Here is a 19,703-nt window from a genome sequence, read left to right as displayed (position 1 = left end):
ATTAATGAAGATATCATCAGGGAAAATCGGAAAAGGTGGAAAGGGAGGGATACTAACAAAAATTGATTCAATCTGGAAAGTAATTTTTTACTTGGTCGTTAAGGTAATTTCTTTCGCTACAACATGAGCTTTGTATCAATAAAATCAATGGTCTATGAGCGAAGATATGGCCAATTGTGTAAAGTAGTCCTAAAACAGCTTGGGCCACTTTCCTATTCTTTGGGTAGCAAAAGTGACTGAATTGAGTTGAATCATGAACCATCTGGTCGGTGCTCTTAAGATGGGTATTTTTTAACAATGAGGCATTTGAAGTGGTATTTAAATTTATAAATTTGAAATCAATACCATATTATTTACTAATTTCAATTAAGTGAAAGAAAAACATGAACATGTCATTCAACATTAGCAACACAGTAGTATTTTTAAATAAAAAATACACAACTTTAAAAGTTGCATTTTACAGCAATCAATGCTACGCAAGCATTGTGCGAACCCGCTAGTATCTTAGCGCTGAATTCAAGTCAATACAATTGGATGGAGTTCGGGTATTGTTCATTACAAACACAACTGTGTTGCTAATATAGAACGACATTGGACGTATGGGCGTAAATAAACCATCGTTCTTTCTATGTTAAATTATTGTGAATAGGATTTCTGAAGCTATAGGCGTATTTATAACGGCTGCGTTACTTTTGTTGGAGGATTTATTAGACAGCCAGGTGAACGTGAACGCGGTACTTGAAAGAGTAAACGTGCGATATCACGTAATACCGCTAGTGCAACCCATCGGCATTCTTAAATGTAGTGGCGGAACTACAATCTACGAAAAAAGTCCTTGGAACGCTTGGTACACTCTGTCGAAATTCCGTGCAGAATTTCATATGATCATGGAAATGACGTATGTTTTGCCTGGGAACAAGCATGACATCTACAACAATGTTATACCCTTCCCCTCTCCCCATCAATCAATGTTGGAACACATTGGGAAACCGCTGAAGACTTTGGTATTTCTCAACATTGCACGGGGGAGAGTGGGTGACAGTTTTCGGTTATTTATACGCAAGCGTTCCAAGACTTTTTTCGTTGATTGTAGGGGGGTGCAAGGCAAACATTTACCTCCATATTTTTCTCCCACTCCCAGTTTGCACCACATACACACTTTTAAGGCACCCCCCCAACTGTCCACTTTTTGCGGCAATTCGATCTAAAGTCAGAGTAACGACTACCTATTCTGGAAGGTCTGTTCTTTGAATTTTTACTATACGCTCTCCCTTTTGGGATTTAGCACTTTTGATTTGATACCCCACTTGTGACCGGACACTACGAATCAGCCGTAAAGTCGGCCCGGTCAATTTTGTTTTATTTTGTGTTTAGAAATTAGATATCATAAGCTTTAAAATGGTATATCATTTGACTTCAAACGATATCCAGTAGCGGGGTTATGGTTTGTTGAACTCTGCTCCTTCAACAAAATGATACCTTTTTTCGGTTCTAGTACATGTGTCTCTTTTTCCACATTGCTGGTAATAAATACCATACAGTCATGATCTATATTAAAACGTTTCATACAACGTGGCATAATACATGTATGCACAATTTTAAATATAATGTACTTTTGAAATTAAAGTCCATCATGTTTGTCTCAGCTCCATTCCTTAAGTCACCTTTATACTGTTTCCACCTTGATTCCGTTTCCTTACTCAAATTCAAAAGTCAATCCAGTTCCTTTAAATTTTTCTTCGCAAAGAGCTTCAATGGCTTTGTTTTGTGCATCAGAAAAGTAGTTCTTCCAGTCCCCCACTACACCTGTGAATAGGATTGATAACAAACAATAATTTGTAGTCTTGCACTCTTATTATCGCGCGTGTACGTATGCGTGGAGTGAGTTTGAGGCGGACTGCGGACACTTGTAACCACCCCAACCGGGTACACCCAGTCAGACACGTGAGCAACTAATGCAGACACACATATTCTGCGAACGTCCACCGGTTGCCAGAACGTTCCAGGTTGGCCCAAATTTTCCGATAAACATGAGTCCACAGTTATATTAGATGGACCCCGGTTCGATGGTGATTTCTCTAATGTGGACTGGTTGGATAGTACAAAATTAGAGGTGTATGTCCCCGGTTGTAGTCATTTCTCTGACGCATGTAAGAGTGTCCACGGTTTATCATTTATTAATTTTTCTAACAAAACATTATATAATGTTCAATTCTAGAGCTGAATAATACCAACAACTGCATATAAATGTTATATTTTTTAGCAATTTTCAACATAGAATTCCATTTCTATTTCAAAATATTCATCTTTTTCTGCTTTTTTGGGCTAATTTTTATTCTATAAACTGTAAATTTGTGGGCAAATTGAGGGCGCTATTTACATATATTTTTATTTTAAATTAGGCTATTTAGATGAATTATTCCTTACATTTCATGATAAAAAGTTTTTTGAAAATTCCCTTGTCATTTGTTTGTCTTTTTGCTGATGTTCTAATACCATTATGCAAGTGTATACCCCTTGTAAAGATGTAAACAAGATTTTAAATAAATAGCGCCATCATTGTTCAACTTTTCTTAAAAATGACTCCGTTTTACATGCCATCAAACAACCGTGTGTCCCCGATTGCCGGCGTTTATAAGTATATCGATGTGTGTGGTTTGGGAGTGAGGGATTGGTGGGGATGTATATAAATATATTAAGCCACATCGTCAAAAACAATAAGGGAAGTTTCAGATCTAATTCAATGCTAATTTAAAGTCAACCACCCTTTCTCCGTCGTCGTGTCTGCGAGGACGGTCAATAGAGGTAGTCATTGTGACGTCAACGTCGCCATCTTGTGGGTATGGAGTGCCTTGTTGCTAAGATCACCGCGTCGACGGTAGACTGAAGAGGTGCGTCACGTGCTGCGACTTCCGGGGGCGTAATGTCTAACGCATGACATGCAGAACGGCAGTACCCACAAGATGGCGGTCCCGCGGAAAAGGCTGATGGCCTCTATACAAACATTTCCAACTGCAATCGGAGTCCCGGGTTCAACCATCTCTAAATTTCACCCACAGATTGCTCCATTCAACTCTTATACTTCCATCACCCATGAAGACATAATCGTGCCCACTTCTGTTGACTTTGCCTTTGTGGGTTAAGTTGAAAATACTTAACCAATTCATTAAAAAAGAACGTGCATTTTGGTTACGATACATTTGGGGACATTTAACTTGAGAGAAGACTTCATATAACAGATATCTGGGAAAATCTTTGAAGTGCAGCTACAGTATGAAAAGGTGCACTGAATAAGACATGTAATGTTGAAACTTTGTAGGTACTGTATTATTTAGAATATAATGACGTACCTTTTCGCATAAATGAGACGTCTTTCTTTTCCATTAATGAATCTGGGTTAGTCATTGGGTTCTTTTTCATACTCCCAAATGTAGTGTGTCGTGTTATCCGATCTATGATCTCATCTGAGTAATGGTAGCCAAGAAACTCACAGATTTGTTTCACCGCAGCCTTTTCATCCTGTTTTGTTAAGTAAAATTAGTATAATAAGCATCCTGGGAGATATAAATTTTATATTGGGAAAAATGAACCACGTGGAGAAAGTGAAAAGTATAAGAAAGTACAATCTTCTATATAGACAAGAAGATTGTACAGCCAGTATTGGCTCAGTTTGAAATGTGATGTGACCTGAGTAATTTAATTTGATTATGTATTTTTATTTACAATTAAAATCTATTTCATGAGACATTTTAGGGAATCCCCTCTCATACATCAAGTTGATCAAAAGCAAATTGAATCATTTCTAATTTTTGTATAGTTGGGAAATCCCCTTTTTCTAGAATGTTAATTGTGTTGCACAATTGCATCTGTCAATGTAAGTGGAAACAGGGGGACATCTGCAATGCAATGCAATGCAGGCCTGTTTTCCATTAGAAATTGGGCGGAAGGTGAAAATAGCACCATTTTGGAGATAGCCAACTATGCGAGGATTTCATACAAAGGATATAAAGGTCTTCAGTGGACTTCGTTGAACAGTAATCTTCGCATGATAAGTGAAACAGGATATACATCAAGAACATTGACATCAGACCTCTCAAATCAACAACAAGAAGAAAGCTGCTGGCTAAGTAACAGAATCGAACTCTCATAATAGATTTATTTGATTGCATGTATCTATGATTATGTACCAGATCATTATAAATAAATCGCATTTCACTTTTGATTAAAAGACAGATATTGTTAACCTAAACAGTGTGTTTTGTTGTGCATTCTGAAGTGAATTTGTGAAAAAGGTGTCTTTGGTCTTGAGTCATTAACGACTCGTAACATAATAAAACAAATATCGCAATTACCTTCTTCATGTCCTCGAATTTTAAAAACAATATGTTTTCTTCGTCTCTTTTCTTCCAATATCCCAGGTAGTGTTCATACCATTTACCATTGGTTACTGCCCAGTGTTAGAACAATGAAAATAACAAGTTTACTACGATCCATATGGCATAAATACTCTCAACATGTATAACTTTACTAATCAATCTGTTCCTTGCTTGATTTGTGTTTTTTTCACGCTGTACATTAATCTGGTTGCAGAGGTACTTCATCAAAGGACTTGTAACACACCGTGTCCAAAATAGTGTGGAAATGGGTATATGTTTTGACGATTCTTTTGTCAAAAATAAATAATATGGTCAAGTCATGAATATTTCCGTCCATTGAAATATAAAATAGGAGTGAATTTATGTGCACGCCTATTATTGTTGGTTGTTTGTTGGTTTATTTGTTGTTGGTATGTTGGTTTTAATAAACTAAAAACACCAACAAAATACAAACAAATAAACAAACAAACAAAAGTAATGAAAAGCAACAACAGTAGTATACCAGACTTTCGGTCTATATACATACCATTTCCTGTCATAAAATCGTCAAAAAACGCATCCCAAGAATCATATTGTGGTAGATCTTTTACCCATTTGTGGAAATGATAAAAGGACACAGCTACATCTTTTGGATTCCTTGTAACGTATACAATTTTGGATTTCTTTGCGTAGATATCCGGTGGTAGCAAATGAGCTGGTAGATGAGATTTTAATAAACGAGGCGATGGCATCATATCCATAATGTCTAATGTTGATGGGATGGAAAATCTGCCCTATATCGACAATGGAGTAGAAAATGACAAAGAGTACAGTTTATTATTACTATTATTGATCGACACAAAATTAATGTAATTTAACATGCCAAGGCCAGATTTGGCAATAATATTATGTCAATGCCTTACCGCGTACCGGGTTAGGGTAAAGGTCCGTTCATACTACCACCACATTTGCGATGCGTTGCTTTGCGATGCCGATATATCGATTACTTTTGCCGCAACTCAACGCAACTCGTCGCATTTCCAAGTTAAAATGTATTGCAAATCAACGCATCGCAAATGGGGTGGTAGTATGAACGGACCTTAAGAGTTTATGGTTAGGGATCTAGCAAACATTTTGGACTAGGGAATCTTAGGATTAGCGAGGTTTATGACTATAATAACGGATATAAACAATTTCCAATAACCGCGAAAACCCGAAAATAGCATGGGAGAACCGACGTCTATCACATTGGAAAACACACGCAATAACGTCGGACTTTATGACTCCAGTGTTGTACAGCTATATTTTAATCTCTATTTACTGTCTTACCTGTTTTATGCTGAATAGAAGCATTCGAAATAGGATCTTCAACGAACACCAAAGAAATATCAAAGCTTTCAACGGATGAGCGAACCACTTTATCTGAAAAAAAAAACCCAATACAACAAACAAACAAACAAAAAACATTTATGATGATTTATCATTTTCATTTATGAAAGAATAAGAAGCAGATTACCTTTTATAATGGCGGCTAAAGGTCCGTACATACTACCACCGCATTTGCGATGCGTTGCTTTGCGATGCCGATATATCGATTACTTTTTGCCGCAACTCAACGCAACTCGTCGCATTTTCAAGTTAAAATGTATTTAACTTTATTGCGATATCGCAATGCAGTAGTTTGCAGTACGATGCAGTGCGGCAAAACACCGCATCGCAAAGCAACTCATCGCAAATGCGGTGGTAGTATGAATGGTCCTTAATTATGTCGTGGGTGAGCTTTTTACTCATTGAAATGATACACGCGGTCATAACTGCATTCTCTCAAGGTGAAAATGTACACATTTTTTAAGGCATAGCCGTGAGGTAACGTAATGCATCGTCGAGTATGTTTCATATCAATTTTAATATTGATTTTTCATTTATTATTTCACTCATAAATTAAACAAAATCATAATCTAACTATATACTACAGAAACGGAGATGGGCTAACCGCACTGGGACCTACGAGCAAATAGTTGAATAGCCTTGATTTGTAAATTGTCATTTTAAAGAGTTTTTCACTTACTTTTGGTGGTTGAAAATTAGCTTCCAGATATGGAATCCGAAACATGGTGTGTCCTTTCTGCGCTTCCTCAGTATTACCACCATTCATGGCGAGGTACATGATTTCTTGTGTCCAAGTTGTTCCTTGAAGTATAGTTCAGTAAAACGTATCTTGTTAAACCCATGGTCATAAACAGAATTCAAGAACAACTATAATAGTTTTTGTTTAACGTTATTTATAACTCACGAGAATTTGACTACCTTAAATAATGTCAAAACGATACGCATGTTATTTAGGAGCCAAAAAAGAAAACACCAGTCCATCATTGTTTGTTCCTGCATTTAGCTAAAGTTTTTTCGGCTTATAAGAGGCGAAAATTATTCAGTTTTTGTTACCTCACGCATCAATAAAGTCCCAACTCTCGCATAAATTCACATAAGCGTAGGCTAGTCACGCATTACGCAACGCGCAACTAGCACCCAAAATATCCCAACATTCAACTTGAAGGATTACGATTGAGCTGTTTTATCTGGTAAAACAGGATAAACCCAGTAGTTTTCTACTGGAATAGGCGTACCTCTAATAATTTCAATCACCCAACTATTTTCATAATATACCTTGGATACATCCATAAAGATAGAGAGCAAAATTAAACCACACTTGCTCGCAATGATTGGGCATATTTATTGTGGTCTGTAGGAATTCGGAGTCGTACCAACCTGCCTTGGGGTAGGTGACAACGAAAGCATCATCTGTTCTAGCCTTCCATTTGGGCATATCGTTACTCAGTGTCTCTTTCTTCACATTGGTGTTGGCAAAACATACTCCATCGTACTCAAATAAATGTACCTCTCTCTGCTCGGTGCTATCCTTCATAGCATCTGCCATCACCTGAACTGCACATAAACCAATTAAACACACGCAAGACATATAAAAGTATACATTTTTATAAAGGCAAGACATCAATGAATCTCAATATAAACACAGATTTGAAGTAAAAACAAAACAACAATTATGAAGAAAATAATAAGAAAAGTGAATTTTTGGCAATTTTTGTTCGGTACATCATAACAAAAAAACACTCATTCCAAAAAGTTTTGTTTTGTTTTTTTCTTAATCCTGAGGCACCATTACAAAAACCGGTGTTTTTTTTTTTTTTTTTATAGTTTTTTGATATTGGCCTTATTTTTGGAGATATTGACCATACAGGGTGTCCCAAAAATAGAGGCCCCTCGTTACGCCCTCTTTTTCTCCTATTTCGGAAAAGTTGATTAAATATCGTTTGGTATGTAAAGAAACCTTTAATCGTTAGCTTTAATAAACCAAAACAATTATTTCAATCGGCTCACAACTTTTGAAGATATGCCCTTTGAATAAAAGTACCCGTTTTTCACTCTGTCCACGGATAGCAAACAGAGTGGCTGGGATGGCTCATGCTGTGGAGTGGCCTGCACGATCACCAGACCTCACACCAATTGATTTTTTTTCTTTGTGGCAAAATCCAAGATCTTCGCAAACGTATTACTGAATGCATTCGCAAGTATCCGGCGCACATGGATGCAATGAGGACCAGGGCTGAAATCTGTATTCGCCAAGGAGGCAACCAGGTAGAGGGCAGAGCAGCACAGTAAACTCACTTCAGAAGAACCACAGACAACCCAAACAGCCTTTTTGGGCTACCTAAAAAGTGACTTATGTTGTAAATAATTTAAAAAAAAGAAGAAGCAAGAAACAATAAAGTAAGAAAGTAAGAAACATACAAGTAAATAAAACAAAAAGGCATAAATAACCAAGAAAAAATAAGTAATTGCAAGTAAAGCAAAAGAAGTCCCATTCGGCATCCATTTTACCCACAAATTAATTAACAAAATCCATTGCCCATAAACCCACCGGTAAAGCCCACTCCATAAATAAAGTTATTTTATAAAGTTATCATTGAGGAATGTTTAGAGGTTAATAACTGCGCATCGGTTATTTGGAGGGCATTGTGAAAAATCTAAACATTTTGCCTTTGGAACCGAGGAATATCCCGAGGGGCGTAGCCCTGAGGGATATTCCGAGGTCCAAAGCAAAATGTTTAGATTTTTCACAATGCCCGACATATTACCGATGCAAAGTTATTAACCTCATTCATAACCGTCACTTTAATCTCTTCACCTTACAAAATAACACAACATTTTGCTCAAAAGTTTATAAAAATAGATGATTTTTACATCTTCCCTTGCCAAAAATCGATCAGGCTAAAACAGAACGACCAATAACAAAAGTGCGTATCACAATCTGTGCAAAATATGGTAGCGCCCAATCCAAATACGGCAGCCAGCGCGCGCGCAGTTTGTTGGACGCACAATACCGCGCACGCAGAAGTCAATTGTGTGCGACATTGGAACAATTACGTATTTTGCGGTCAATTGTGAGATATTCATAACCTCATAAATATGCATGATGCGTGTGATCCAATCAATATCAATATATCAATATATTTTATTAACATTCACCAAACAAACTGGTATAGTTAATATTTACAAATACAAATATTTACAATTGAAATTGCAATATTAAAGTTACAAGTACAAATATTTACAATTATAGAAGAAATATAAATTAGTCTTAATAATAATAGACAATATTAATAGTGGCGCTCAAGTCCATGTTACATTGAGCCTATATAATGAAAATATGACAGGGGGCCGCTGCTCTAAGCCCAAATGGGAACTTTGTTATTATCTATAAGTCCATGTTCGTTCGTGAATCAAAAGCTGATTTGACGAATTTGGTTATTGGAGTAATACTGTCAAAATCACTTGCACTCATTATAAGTTTGAAAATGTCAGTGTCTACCATACCATCTATATCATACATTTCATGTATTGTAGATAATAAATCTTGGCGAGGGTTGGTATAGAAAGGACATATCATTACAAAATGAAATTCATCCTCCACCTTATTTAAATTACAAAGTGTACAAATTCTATTCTCTGGATTAATTTTTGGAGAGAAGTGACGCCCTTTTCGATCATGAGATTATGTGCGCTTATTCTTAATTTACAGAATGCAGCCCTGGAAGATCTTTTTTAGCGATAATAACATAATTTTCTGCACTGAAAGAATTTTTGAATATACAATATGTTCTGAGTTTAGGACTAAAATTATTAATATGATTAACCCAAAGATTGTTATAGACGATTTGAAGTTTAGATACAATAATTTCATTAAAATTGGAAGCGGTGATCGTATTTGGTTTATCCCAAATGTCAATCCTATTGATAAGGCTAAATATATTTTTTATACCTGTCGACCATGTGAAATTATTAGTACACACTAACTTTCTGTTATCTACAAGTGCTTGAATTACAAGAGAATCATTACCATTCATACATTTTTCGTTTAGCTTCCACCAGTATTTTACAGATAAAGAAAGCATAGTTGTGAGCAGTGGAAAACTACCTAATTCGCCTCTTACTGCATTGTTAGTGGATTTTTATGAACTCCGAGTATAATTTTGCAAACCTTAATGTGAATAGATTCACTTGGAAGTTTATCACATGTTGTAAGAAAGTTTGAGTCGTTCAGTTTGTTTAACAAATATGGTGCCCAAACCTCACATCCATAGCTAAGGATTGGTTGGATGAGGGTCTGAAATAATTTCATGCTACATTTTAGAGTCACTTATAAAATTATCCCTAATTTTATAATATGCTTTCATTGCTTTGTCTTTAAGTCTAATCATTGCTTTTGTAAATGAACCAGATGGTACAAAAATGATACCCAAATAGCAATATTCATTAGTTATGTTGATGTTACAATTACCATAATTAAATTTACAACCTTTCAAAACATGACCACCTTATTATTGAATATCATGACATTTGATTTGTCAATGTTAACTAACAGTTTCCACTTTCTGCAATAATTGTGCAATTTATCAAGGGCATGTTGAAGGCCATTTGCACTTTCAGATAAAATGATTAGATCATCAGCATACATGAGACAACTGAGAGGTGAGTTGTTAAGACTCACTGGAGCGCAATTAGCATCAAATATTTTTGGAAGATCGCTAAGAAAAATATTGAAGAAAATTGGGCTAAGGACACAGCCTTGTTTCACGCCGACTGTGGTGTTAAACGCATCAGTAAGTTTGTTGTCACATTTTACAGCGAAAGAAACAGATGTATACATGTTCTTAATTATTTGAAAAAAGTTGCCGCCAATACCCGTTTGGCTTAATTTATATAAAAGAGCATTTCGCCAGATGGTATCAAAGGCGGCAGAAAAATCAATAAAACATACATATAAATAAGATTTACTAGCACGATGAATATATTTATTAATAAGTGTTTTGAGAACTAAAATGGTCACTGGTTCGAGAGCCCTTTCTAAAACCAATTTGATTATGTGGAATTATAGTTTCCTTATCACAAAAGACATTTAAACGGTTATATAACACTAAACAAAATAATTTACATAAATTACTCGATACAGCGATTCCTCTGTAATTTTTTGGCTGATTTTTGTCGCCTTTTTTGTGAAGTACTGTTACTGTGCTAAGTCTCCAGGAAGAGGGAAAAATTCCCTGCCTAAAATTGAATTAAAAAGACAGGTTAAAGATGGTGCAAGAACTGATATACCCTCTTGTAACATTTCGTTATAAATACCGTCAACTCCAACTGCCTTTCCTTTTTTTAGTGTTTAGATTGCTTCTTTGACTTCGTTGATGGTAATAATAGCATTAATGTTATTTACATCATTAGTAATAATAGAATCAATATTATTTACATCATTTTCATTAAAATTTGACACAAAATTATTTATATAATCTTCAAATAGTGTATCATTATGAGAAACATTTCTATTCATGAGAGTCAGAAAGTGTTCCCACCACTGTTTAGGTGTGATAGGATTCTGGGATGAATCATATTTTATTATTTATGAAAACGCGAACGCAATTCGAGGTCATTAATATCTCACAATTGACCGCAAAATGCGTAATTGTTCCAATGTCGCACACAATTGACTTCTGCGTGCGCCGTATTGTGCGTCCAACGAACTGCGCGCGCGCTGGCTGCCGTATTTGGATTGCGCGCTACCATATTTACACAGATTCTGATACGCACTTTTGTTATTGGTCGTTTTGTTTTAGCCTGATCGATTTTGGGAAAGGGAAGATGTAAAAATTGTTTATTTTTACAAACTTTTGAGGAAAATTGTTTGTTATTTTGTAAAGTTAAAAGATCAAAGTGACGGTTATGATTAGAGGTTAATGACTGCGCATCAGTTGCTTTGAGGGTATTGTGAAATATCTAAACATTGTGCTTTGGAGCTGAGGAATATCCCGAGAGGCGCAGCCCCGAGGGATATTCCGAGGTCCAAAGCACAATGTTTAGATATTTCACAATACCCGAAAAATAACTGATGCAAAGTCATTAACCTCATTCATAACCGTCACTTTTCACTTTTTTAATTCAATTTACGTCACATTTTCTTCTTTTATTTTGAAAACAGAACACAATTTTAACTTTATCTGTCGTTTCCCTGTAAAAAATCGAATAGCCCATTAAGGAAATACCGCTAGCGACCAATCACACTAGCACGCAATCATGCGATGTCTAAATACGGTGGCCAGCGTCCGCGTAAATTGTTCGAACGCGTAACACGTCACGTAACGCGGTCATTGTAGAGCGTACTTTTAGCTACGTCACGAGACGCGGTCATTATACTTTTTCAATGACCTGCAATTGCGTCCGCGTATATAAAAGTTATTATCTGTGATTGGATCGCACTTGCTGCGTATATTAATGAGGTTATGAAATGAGGTTAATAACTTTGCATCGGTTATATGTCGGGCATTGTGAAAATCTAAACATTTTGCCTTTGGACCTCGGAATATCCTCGGGGCTGCGCCCTCGGGATATTCCTCGGTTCCAAAGGCAAAATGTTTAGATTTTTCACAATGCCTCCAAATAACCGATGCGCAGTTATTAACCTCTATTAATGACCTCGATTTGCGTTCGCGTTTTTGCAAATAATAAAATATGATTGATCGCACGCATCGCGTTTATTAATGAGGTATTCATAACCTCATTAATAAACGCGATGCGTGCGATCCAATCATATTTTATTATTTGTGAAAACGCGAACGCAAATCGAGGTCATTAATATCTCACAATTGACCGCAAAATGCGTAATTGTTCCAATGTCGCACACAATCGACTTCTGCGTGCGCCGTATTGTGCGTCCAACGAACTGCGCGCCCGCTGGCTGCCGTATTAGGATTGCACGCTACCATATTTGCACAGATCCTGAGGGGATTTGCCATTTGGTCTAATACCATTTGGTCTAATATCCATTTCGTCTACATCCATTTCGTCTAAACCCATTGGTCCGTATGCACAAAAGAGTTAGACCGGGTCGTAAGTTAGACCTGGTCTAAGTGGAATTTAGTCCCAGGAGAAAGGACATTTTCCTTTACATTTGCTTAAGATATTTTGTATTATTTTTGAACTCTGCATTTAAATCTTTAGAATTTGCTAGCTACTTTATGAAGGAAATAGGAGTAAAGGACCATTCCTGATGGAACTAAAATCCACTTAGACCAGGTCTAACTTTAGACCCGGTCTAATTCTTTTGTGCATACGGACCATTAGGTCTATATCCACTACGTACAATAATCATTTGGTCCTTTAACCATTTGGTCCGATAACCATTTGGTCCGATAACCATTTAGTCTAATAACCAATAAGTCTAAAACCATTTAGTCTAACAACCATTTAGTCTAATACTCATTTGGTCTATAACCAATAGGTCTAATAACCATTTGGTCTAATAGCCATTTGGTCTACACACCATTTAGTCTTTCAAGCATTTAGTTTGTTAATAAATAGACGAAATGGTATTAGACTAACTGGTTATTAGACCATACGAGCATTAGACATAACGGTTATTAGACCAAACGGTTATTAGACCAAATGGTTATTAAAGAAATATTAGACCAAATGCTTATTAGACTATATGGTTAGTAGACATACCGGTTATTAGACCAAACAATATTAGACTAAATAGACATTAGACTATATGATTATTAGACTAACTGGCAATTAGCCTTTCTGGTAATAGACCAATTGAATATAGACTAAATGGGAATTAGACGAAATGGTATTAGACCAAATGGCAATAGACCGATCCTGATACGCACTTTTGTTATTGGCCGTTTTGTTTTAGCCTGATCGATTTTGGGAAAGGGAAGATGTAAGAATTGTTTATTTTTACAAACTTTTGAGGAAAATTTTGTGTTATTTTGTAAAGTTAAAAGATCAAAGTGACGGTTATGAATGAGTTTAATAACTTTGCATCGGTTACATGTCGGGCATTGTGAAAAATCTAAACATTTTGCTTTGGACCTCGGAATATCCCTCGGTGCTGCGCCCCTCGGGATATTCCTCGGTTCCAAAGGCAAAATGTTTAGATTTTTCACAATGCCCTCCAAATAACCGATGCGCAGTTATTAACCTCTAATTCATGCATGGTATGTGTTATTAATGTGTATACTTCTTTTCAAACTTTAAAGTAGCCAAACCTTCTCCGTGGACAGAGTGAAAATGGGTACAGTTCTTTAAAAAGGCATATCTTCAAAAGTTGTGAGCCGATTGATATAATTGTTTTGGTTTATTAAAGCTAACGACTCAAGGTGTCTTACATACCAAAATATATTTGATCAACTTTTCAGAAATAGGAGAAAAAGAGGGCGCAATGAGGGGCCTCTTTTTTGGGACACCCTGTATAAGGCATCAAAATGAACTTTTTGAAATTCGCAAATGCTTATTTGCACAATATGATGCCTAAAATCGGAAATAGACAAAAATATAAAAAAGTGAGAAAACGGGTTTTTTGAGTCAATCATGCTTTTTATGATGAGCATAATTGCTTACTTGTATATGTTGTATTTATTGAGTTATCGTGTACCTAAATCGTCATTTTACAGAGAAAATGAACATTGAAATAAACGCCGTTGAAGTTTAAAGTGCTCACATTTTGCACTCATAGGGCCTGCACTTTGGCTCGACATTTGAAAGGGGCGTGAATTCATTTTTGGATACGCCCCTATTATAATTAGGTAATACTCGACTCACACACATTCCCTATATTAATATGTATATACATGTACCACATGTAGTCAATGTGTCTGCTTTATCTGTATTGTGCCGTTCTTAAGCAAATACGGTAGTTAAACACGATTTCATCAAACATTATAACAATAGCTCTTTTACAGTGTGCAATCATCCCGGGCAATAATTGGGCAATAATAGAGGATGTGCGTGAAATTATTGATTGGCTCCATACAAAGGAATTGAACCGGTGTCCTTCACCATAATCATGGCACAATGCAGTGCATTCAATCAAACGTTGTCGTCAACCTATTTGATCGTATTTGTGCATTTGTTATGTGCGTGAGACGAGCTGTCGCGGTAGATTGCAATAGCTTGTAATCATGCTTTTGTTCAATGAATTTGAGTACTCCGCCATATTTACGATATGATACGTCATAATCTAGGTGATTATTTGCATTGGATGTCTTGAATACGCTGGCGAGGTTGTGTAATAATCGGATTAATGCTATAACAGTAGGTGAATACAAGTTTTGAATATATCGCGTTGCAAAGCCCCATTCAGTGATCCCAGCGAAAGTGAAAAAAAAAAATCAAATTGTTACTTTTATAAAAAATTTAATGAAAAAATTGGCACAAAACCCAAGAAAACGGCAGTATTGACGAAGTTGAAGCCCCATTCAAATACATGTAGCTAATTTATATATACTGTCAGTATATAAATTACAGATTCACGTAAATGCATTATTTTTGTCTTAAATAGGCCTACACTGAAAGGGCTGAACCACTAGCAGAAGACACCAAGTTGATGTTTTATGACCTTTGACATTCTATTGTGGCGAGTGACATGGTCAGTTCAATTCACGCCGAGTGTCCTTGACAGGTTTAACTCTGCTTCGGTGGTCATGAAAGAATTCAAAGATAACCTCTGCCCCAACAATCCCAAGCAATTGTCTGAAACTGCTCTTCGGATGATGTATCATAAGAACTCAAATGATGATAGTCATATAATGACCAAAAGATTATTATTACTGACTATATCATTGAAGACTGAGTTCTGCAGTCTTGTACAAAATCTGAATTTTGATGATTTTTACGATCGTCCGGATGAAAAAAAAAAAATAACTGAATGGGCCGTTAGTTCCCTCCTCTCCTTACACTGGCAATATGGATCAAAGAAACAATAAAAGAAAAACAAATATGAAAAGTTCGAACAATATTTGGTTTATAAAATTAATGTGACCGTGATGAGGCTCGAACTCACCACCTTCCGATTTAAAGTTCGAAGCGCTAGCGTACCAAATTCTGATGCCTTACCAAGTGAGCTGTGCTCCTGAGATACGAAATAAAAATAAAATAATACACTGTATACCTGCTTGTGTCGGTAATTGATTTGCTCAAATTCCATAATGGTACAGTGCAACAGAGCAAAAATGCCCAAAATTTAAAAGCTATATAATTTATGACCACTATACACTACACATAAAAAATACTAATACAAGGGAATTTCAACGTAAGAATCCAAACAATTAAGTACCAACATGCACAGCTTTGTCCTTATATCACATTTGGGTTTTAACAAAATGTTATCAAACCTCTACTGTGATTGGCAGCTGCACAAGGCATCTCTTTGATAGCTGATCATGGCCATCCATTCAGCAAGTGGCTACTAACTGACCTTGACAGGCTTGAATGAGCACTGTCATCTGCTACAAAACCATCACACTCTAGGACCTGGTCACTCCATAATGCTACAGCTACAGGGAGCACAGTACTTTGACAATGGAGTGAAAGACTATTATTATTGATTAGGCGCGGATTTTAAAAGTACAGCTCCTATGCGTGTATAGCAAAAAATTGGAATAGAATGTTTGGAATCATGTAACTAAAGTACTAAATGCATTCTGCAAAATGCGCTCTGACCAATTTATAAAGCATTTCATTAGCTTTAATTTGACATATTGTTTGACATATTTGGAATTATGGTAAATCATTAAATAAAATATTTATTAATTAATCAATTATGTCAATTAATTAAAAATTTGATGCAAATATGCATATTTTCTCTGACAGAATTGTAGGATTTGACAAGAGCCATCTTTCTTGTAAGTTTGATTCTTATAACATACCGGTATCGTATTGTGTCCCGTTATAGTTGCAGAAAAAAATACGCGTGCAGGACACACATACGCACACACACACCCAGAGGATCGTACCGTTTTACAATCGTATAACATTCATTGGCGCTAGTAGTAGTAAATTTCAATTTTCTTTGTTTTACCTCACTTGTTCTGCTCAATATTAAATGAGTACATATCTGGCTGTCTGTAAAAGCTTACATTTTATGGAAATTATGTTTAACTATTTGCTTAAACAGCACAAAACAGATAAAGCAGACAAATTTACTATACATAGGCCTATACATGTATGGTATCATGCCAGGGACTGTTTAAGAATATAACATTAGATTTATGATATTTACTTCGAGGACTGTTATTTATCAAAAATGTGAAAAATATCAAATTTTAATAATTTGTCATAAAATTTGTATTATATCGTGAATTTCAAACAATGAAATTTATTTGATATCAGAAAGACATTCTTCGTATTCAGAATGCAATTCGATATGTCTGATGTGCTCTCATGTCCCACAAAAATACTATCGAAACGCTCAAAACGCTCATTCCAGATCCCTTAATTTGGTTAATTTTCTTTTCTTGTTTTCTTTCTTTATTTTTCTTTGATTTATATTGCCAGGGTAAGGAGAGGGAACTAAAGGCCCATTCAGTGATTTTTTGATTTTTTTTCATCCCGACGATCGTAAAAATCATCAAAATTTTGGACATTATTATGACTATCATTTGAGGACTGAGTTTTTATGATCCGAGGAGCAGTTTCAGACAATTGCTTGGGATTATTGGGGCAGAGGTTATCTTTTGAATTCTTTCATGACCACTGAAGCATAGTCAAACCTGTCAAGGACACTCGGCGTGAATTGAAAGACCATGTCACTCGCCACAAAAGAATGTCAAAGGTCATAAAACACCACTTTTGTGTCTTCTGCTATCTAAAGGCCTATGGCTGATTTTGTACCTTTCGTCATTGTCATAGATGTGCTAACATAGTTTGCTAGTGCAGTGGTTCGGCCGAAAACCGTGTGTCTAAGACAAAAAATAATGCATTTACGTGAGTCTGTAATTTATATACCGGTACTGACAGTATATAAATTAGCTACATGTATTTGAATGGGGCTTCAACTTCGTCAATACTGTCGTTTTCCTGTTTTTTTTTTTTGCCATTTGTTTTTCATTCAAAAAAATTTATAAACGTAACAATTTGATTTTTTTTTTCACTTTCGCTGGGATCACTGAATGGGACTTTATAGCGCGGATTAGTATTCAAAACTTGTTTTTACCTACTGCTATATAGTATTAATCCGATTATTACATAACTTTGCCAGCGTATTCAAGACATAGGTTATGTAGGGATAAACTGTACATGGGTATAGAAGCCCTGCATGCTTTTATCGATTGGCTCCAAACAAAGGATTTGAACCGGTGTCCTTCACCGTAATCACGGCGCAGTAGCCTACAGTCCATTCAATCAAATGTTTTCAGTGTGCGAGACGAACGATGTATAAATCTGGAGGTCACATCATCACTTATCATGCTTATTGTAAAAAGTTTGTCCAATGCATATACTGTGTGTATTGTTCCCGGGTATTGTCAATACAGTCAAGCAAACAGGTATTATATTTTGAAATGGCCGCTATAGTATATTCACAGGGGTGTCTTGAATGGCCAATCATATGGGACATAATCAAATTGCAGTGACTGCTTCCTTTGTTACCACATGTCAGTCATCTTGTGATTATTGGACCATGTAAACCTGCAAAAAACGAGCCAAAGTGCAGGCCCTATGTTGATCGATGCTCACAGGAGAATGCGGCAGTTCTCGTTTTTCTACCTTACATTACGTGCACATCGGTTAAATCCACATCCCCTTGAGATGTTTGGGCGAAATCTATTCATATCTTGATGTTTTAATCGGGGGAAAGAACTTGAAAAAATTCGATTTTATCAGCTAAAACGGAGCCATTTGACCGCTAGGTTTTTGTGTGTGAAATCAGTGCTTTCGTGGTGCTTCCATATTAGATGCGCCGCGCATGCACATAAGCAAAAACACTCAGTACTGAATAAAAATCAATAGAATTTACTGCAACTTTCAAGTCTTCAGTTACATTGATTCAAATGTACACTGTGACGTCAATATTTAGACAATTGCTACAAATGAGGTATCAAAATGTGCAAAAATAAATTCTGCTTCCAATGTATTTTACAGATTTATAATATTTAAAGCGGGGTAATAACTTTTTTGAGATGTTTATTTCTCAATATTGTTGGTATACTTGAGGACAGGGCTGTGATATTTTAGTCAAGCAAAGAAAATGACTGGCAAAACACAGTGTGTTAACGTTCTACATGGGTGAGCATAATACATTACCTATACCGGGACCTATACACTACATGTACGTTAAAGTAAAATAGCTATATAAATATCTTACATACCAGTGTGTAAGTCAAACACCTTATCCATTTCCCTGCCTGGTATTGGTTTGCTTTCCTCTCTCTGTCAAATAGGCCTAATGGGTACCATGCAGGAAGGAACTCAATCAGGTTCTTCCAAAATTGTATATTTAAATTTCACAGTGTCTTTGTATGATCAAAAGAGTTCACGTATATTGAAGTTTCCCCGGAAGTTAGCAACCAATAATGCTGATTCATGCATGGTCAACGGTCAAAGAACACAATTGCTATAATCACAAATACAATATTATGTAATTACATGTACAAGTATTTACTTTTGAAGCTCGATATCTGCCACTTTGTAAACTTCAGTGACAAACGTACATATGCGCCATGGTTTAAAGGCCTATTTAGTAATTTGGTCATTCAGAAAACCATAAAAAATTCATTTTCTGTACCTTTGTTGGGAGTATAGATGTGCTAACATACGGTATAAGTGGATATATTATCTGAAAGCCGTGTATTAAAGAACAAAATAGGGCATTGCATGAAAATGTAAATTCTCTACTTAAAGATTTAACCCAGGTTGAATAATAAATAAATAAATAAATAAATAAATAAATAAATAAATAAATAAATAAATAAATAAATAAATAAATAGATAAATAAATAA

The 19,703-nt window shown here is 35.8% G+C and overlaps 1 protein-coding gene across 1 annotated transcript; it reads right to left on the bottom strand.

The window, feature by feature from the left end:
- Positions 1–33: 33 nt before the first annotated feature.
- LOC140154928 (sulfotransferase 1C4-like) lies at positions 34–19,409 on the bottom strand. The gene is made up of 8 exons (XM_072177589.1): positions 19,073–19,409; positions 7,122–7,298; positions 6,424–6,545; positions 5,685–5,777; positions 4,903–5,149; positions 4,353–4,447; positions 3,351–3,519; positions 34–1,806 (listed from the first exon to the last, which is right to left on the bottom strand). Exons 1-8 carry the CDS (start codon positions 19,098–19,100, stop codon positions 1,697–1,699), a joined length of 1,041 nt encoding a protein of 346 aa, XP_072033690.1. The 5' UTR covers positions 19,101–19,409; the 3' UTR covers positions 34–1,696.
- Positions 19,410–19,703: the final 294 nt, after the last annotated feature.

Source organism: Amphiura filiformis, chromosome 6 (assembly GCF_039555335.1).
Source record: "Amphiura filiformis chromosome 6, Afil_fr2py, whole genome shotgun sequence".
NCBI classification, from domain to species: domain Eukaryota; kingdom Metazoa; phylum Echinodermata; class Ophiuroidea; order Amphilepidida; family Amphiuridae; genus Amphiura; species Amphiura filiformis.
This window is presented reverse-complemented; position numbering and strand designations above follow the sequence as displayed.

Excerpts from the sequence above, each read along its gene's own strand:
- LOC140154928 (XM_072177589.1), bottom strand. The coding sequence starts at position 19,100 with ATGGATAAGGTGTTTGACTTACACACTG. Across the intron at positions 7,299-19,072 it reads GGTGTTTGACTTACACACTG|TTCAGGTGATGGCAGATGCT; the intron begins GTATGTAAGATA and ends GTTTATGTGCAG. Across the intron at positions 5,150-5,684 it reads TTCTATTCAGCATAAAACAG|GGCAGATTTTCCATCCCATC; the intron begins GTAAGACAGTAA and ends TTGTCGATATAG.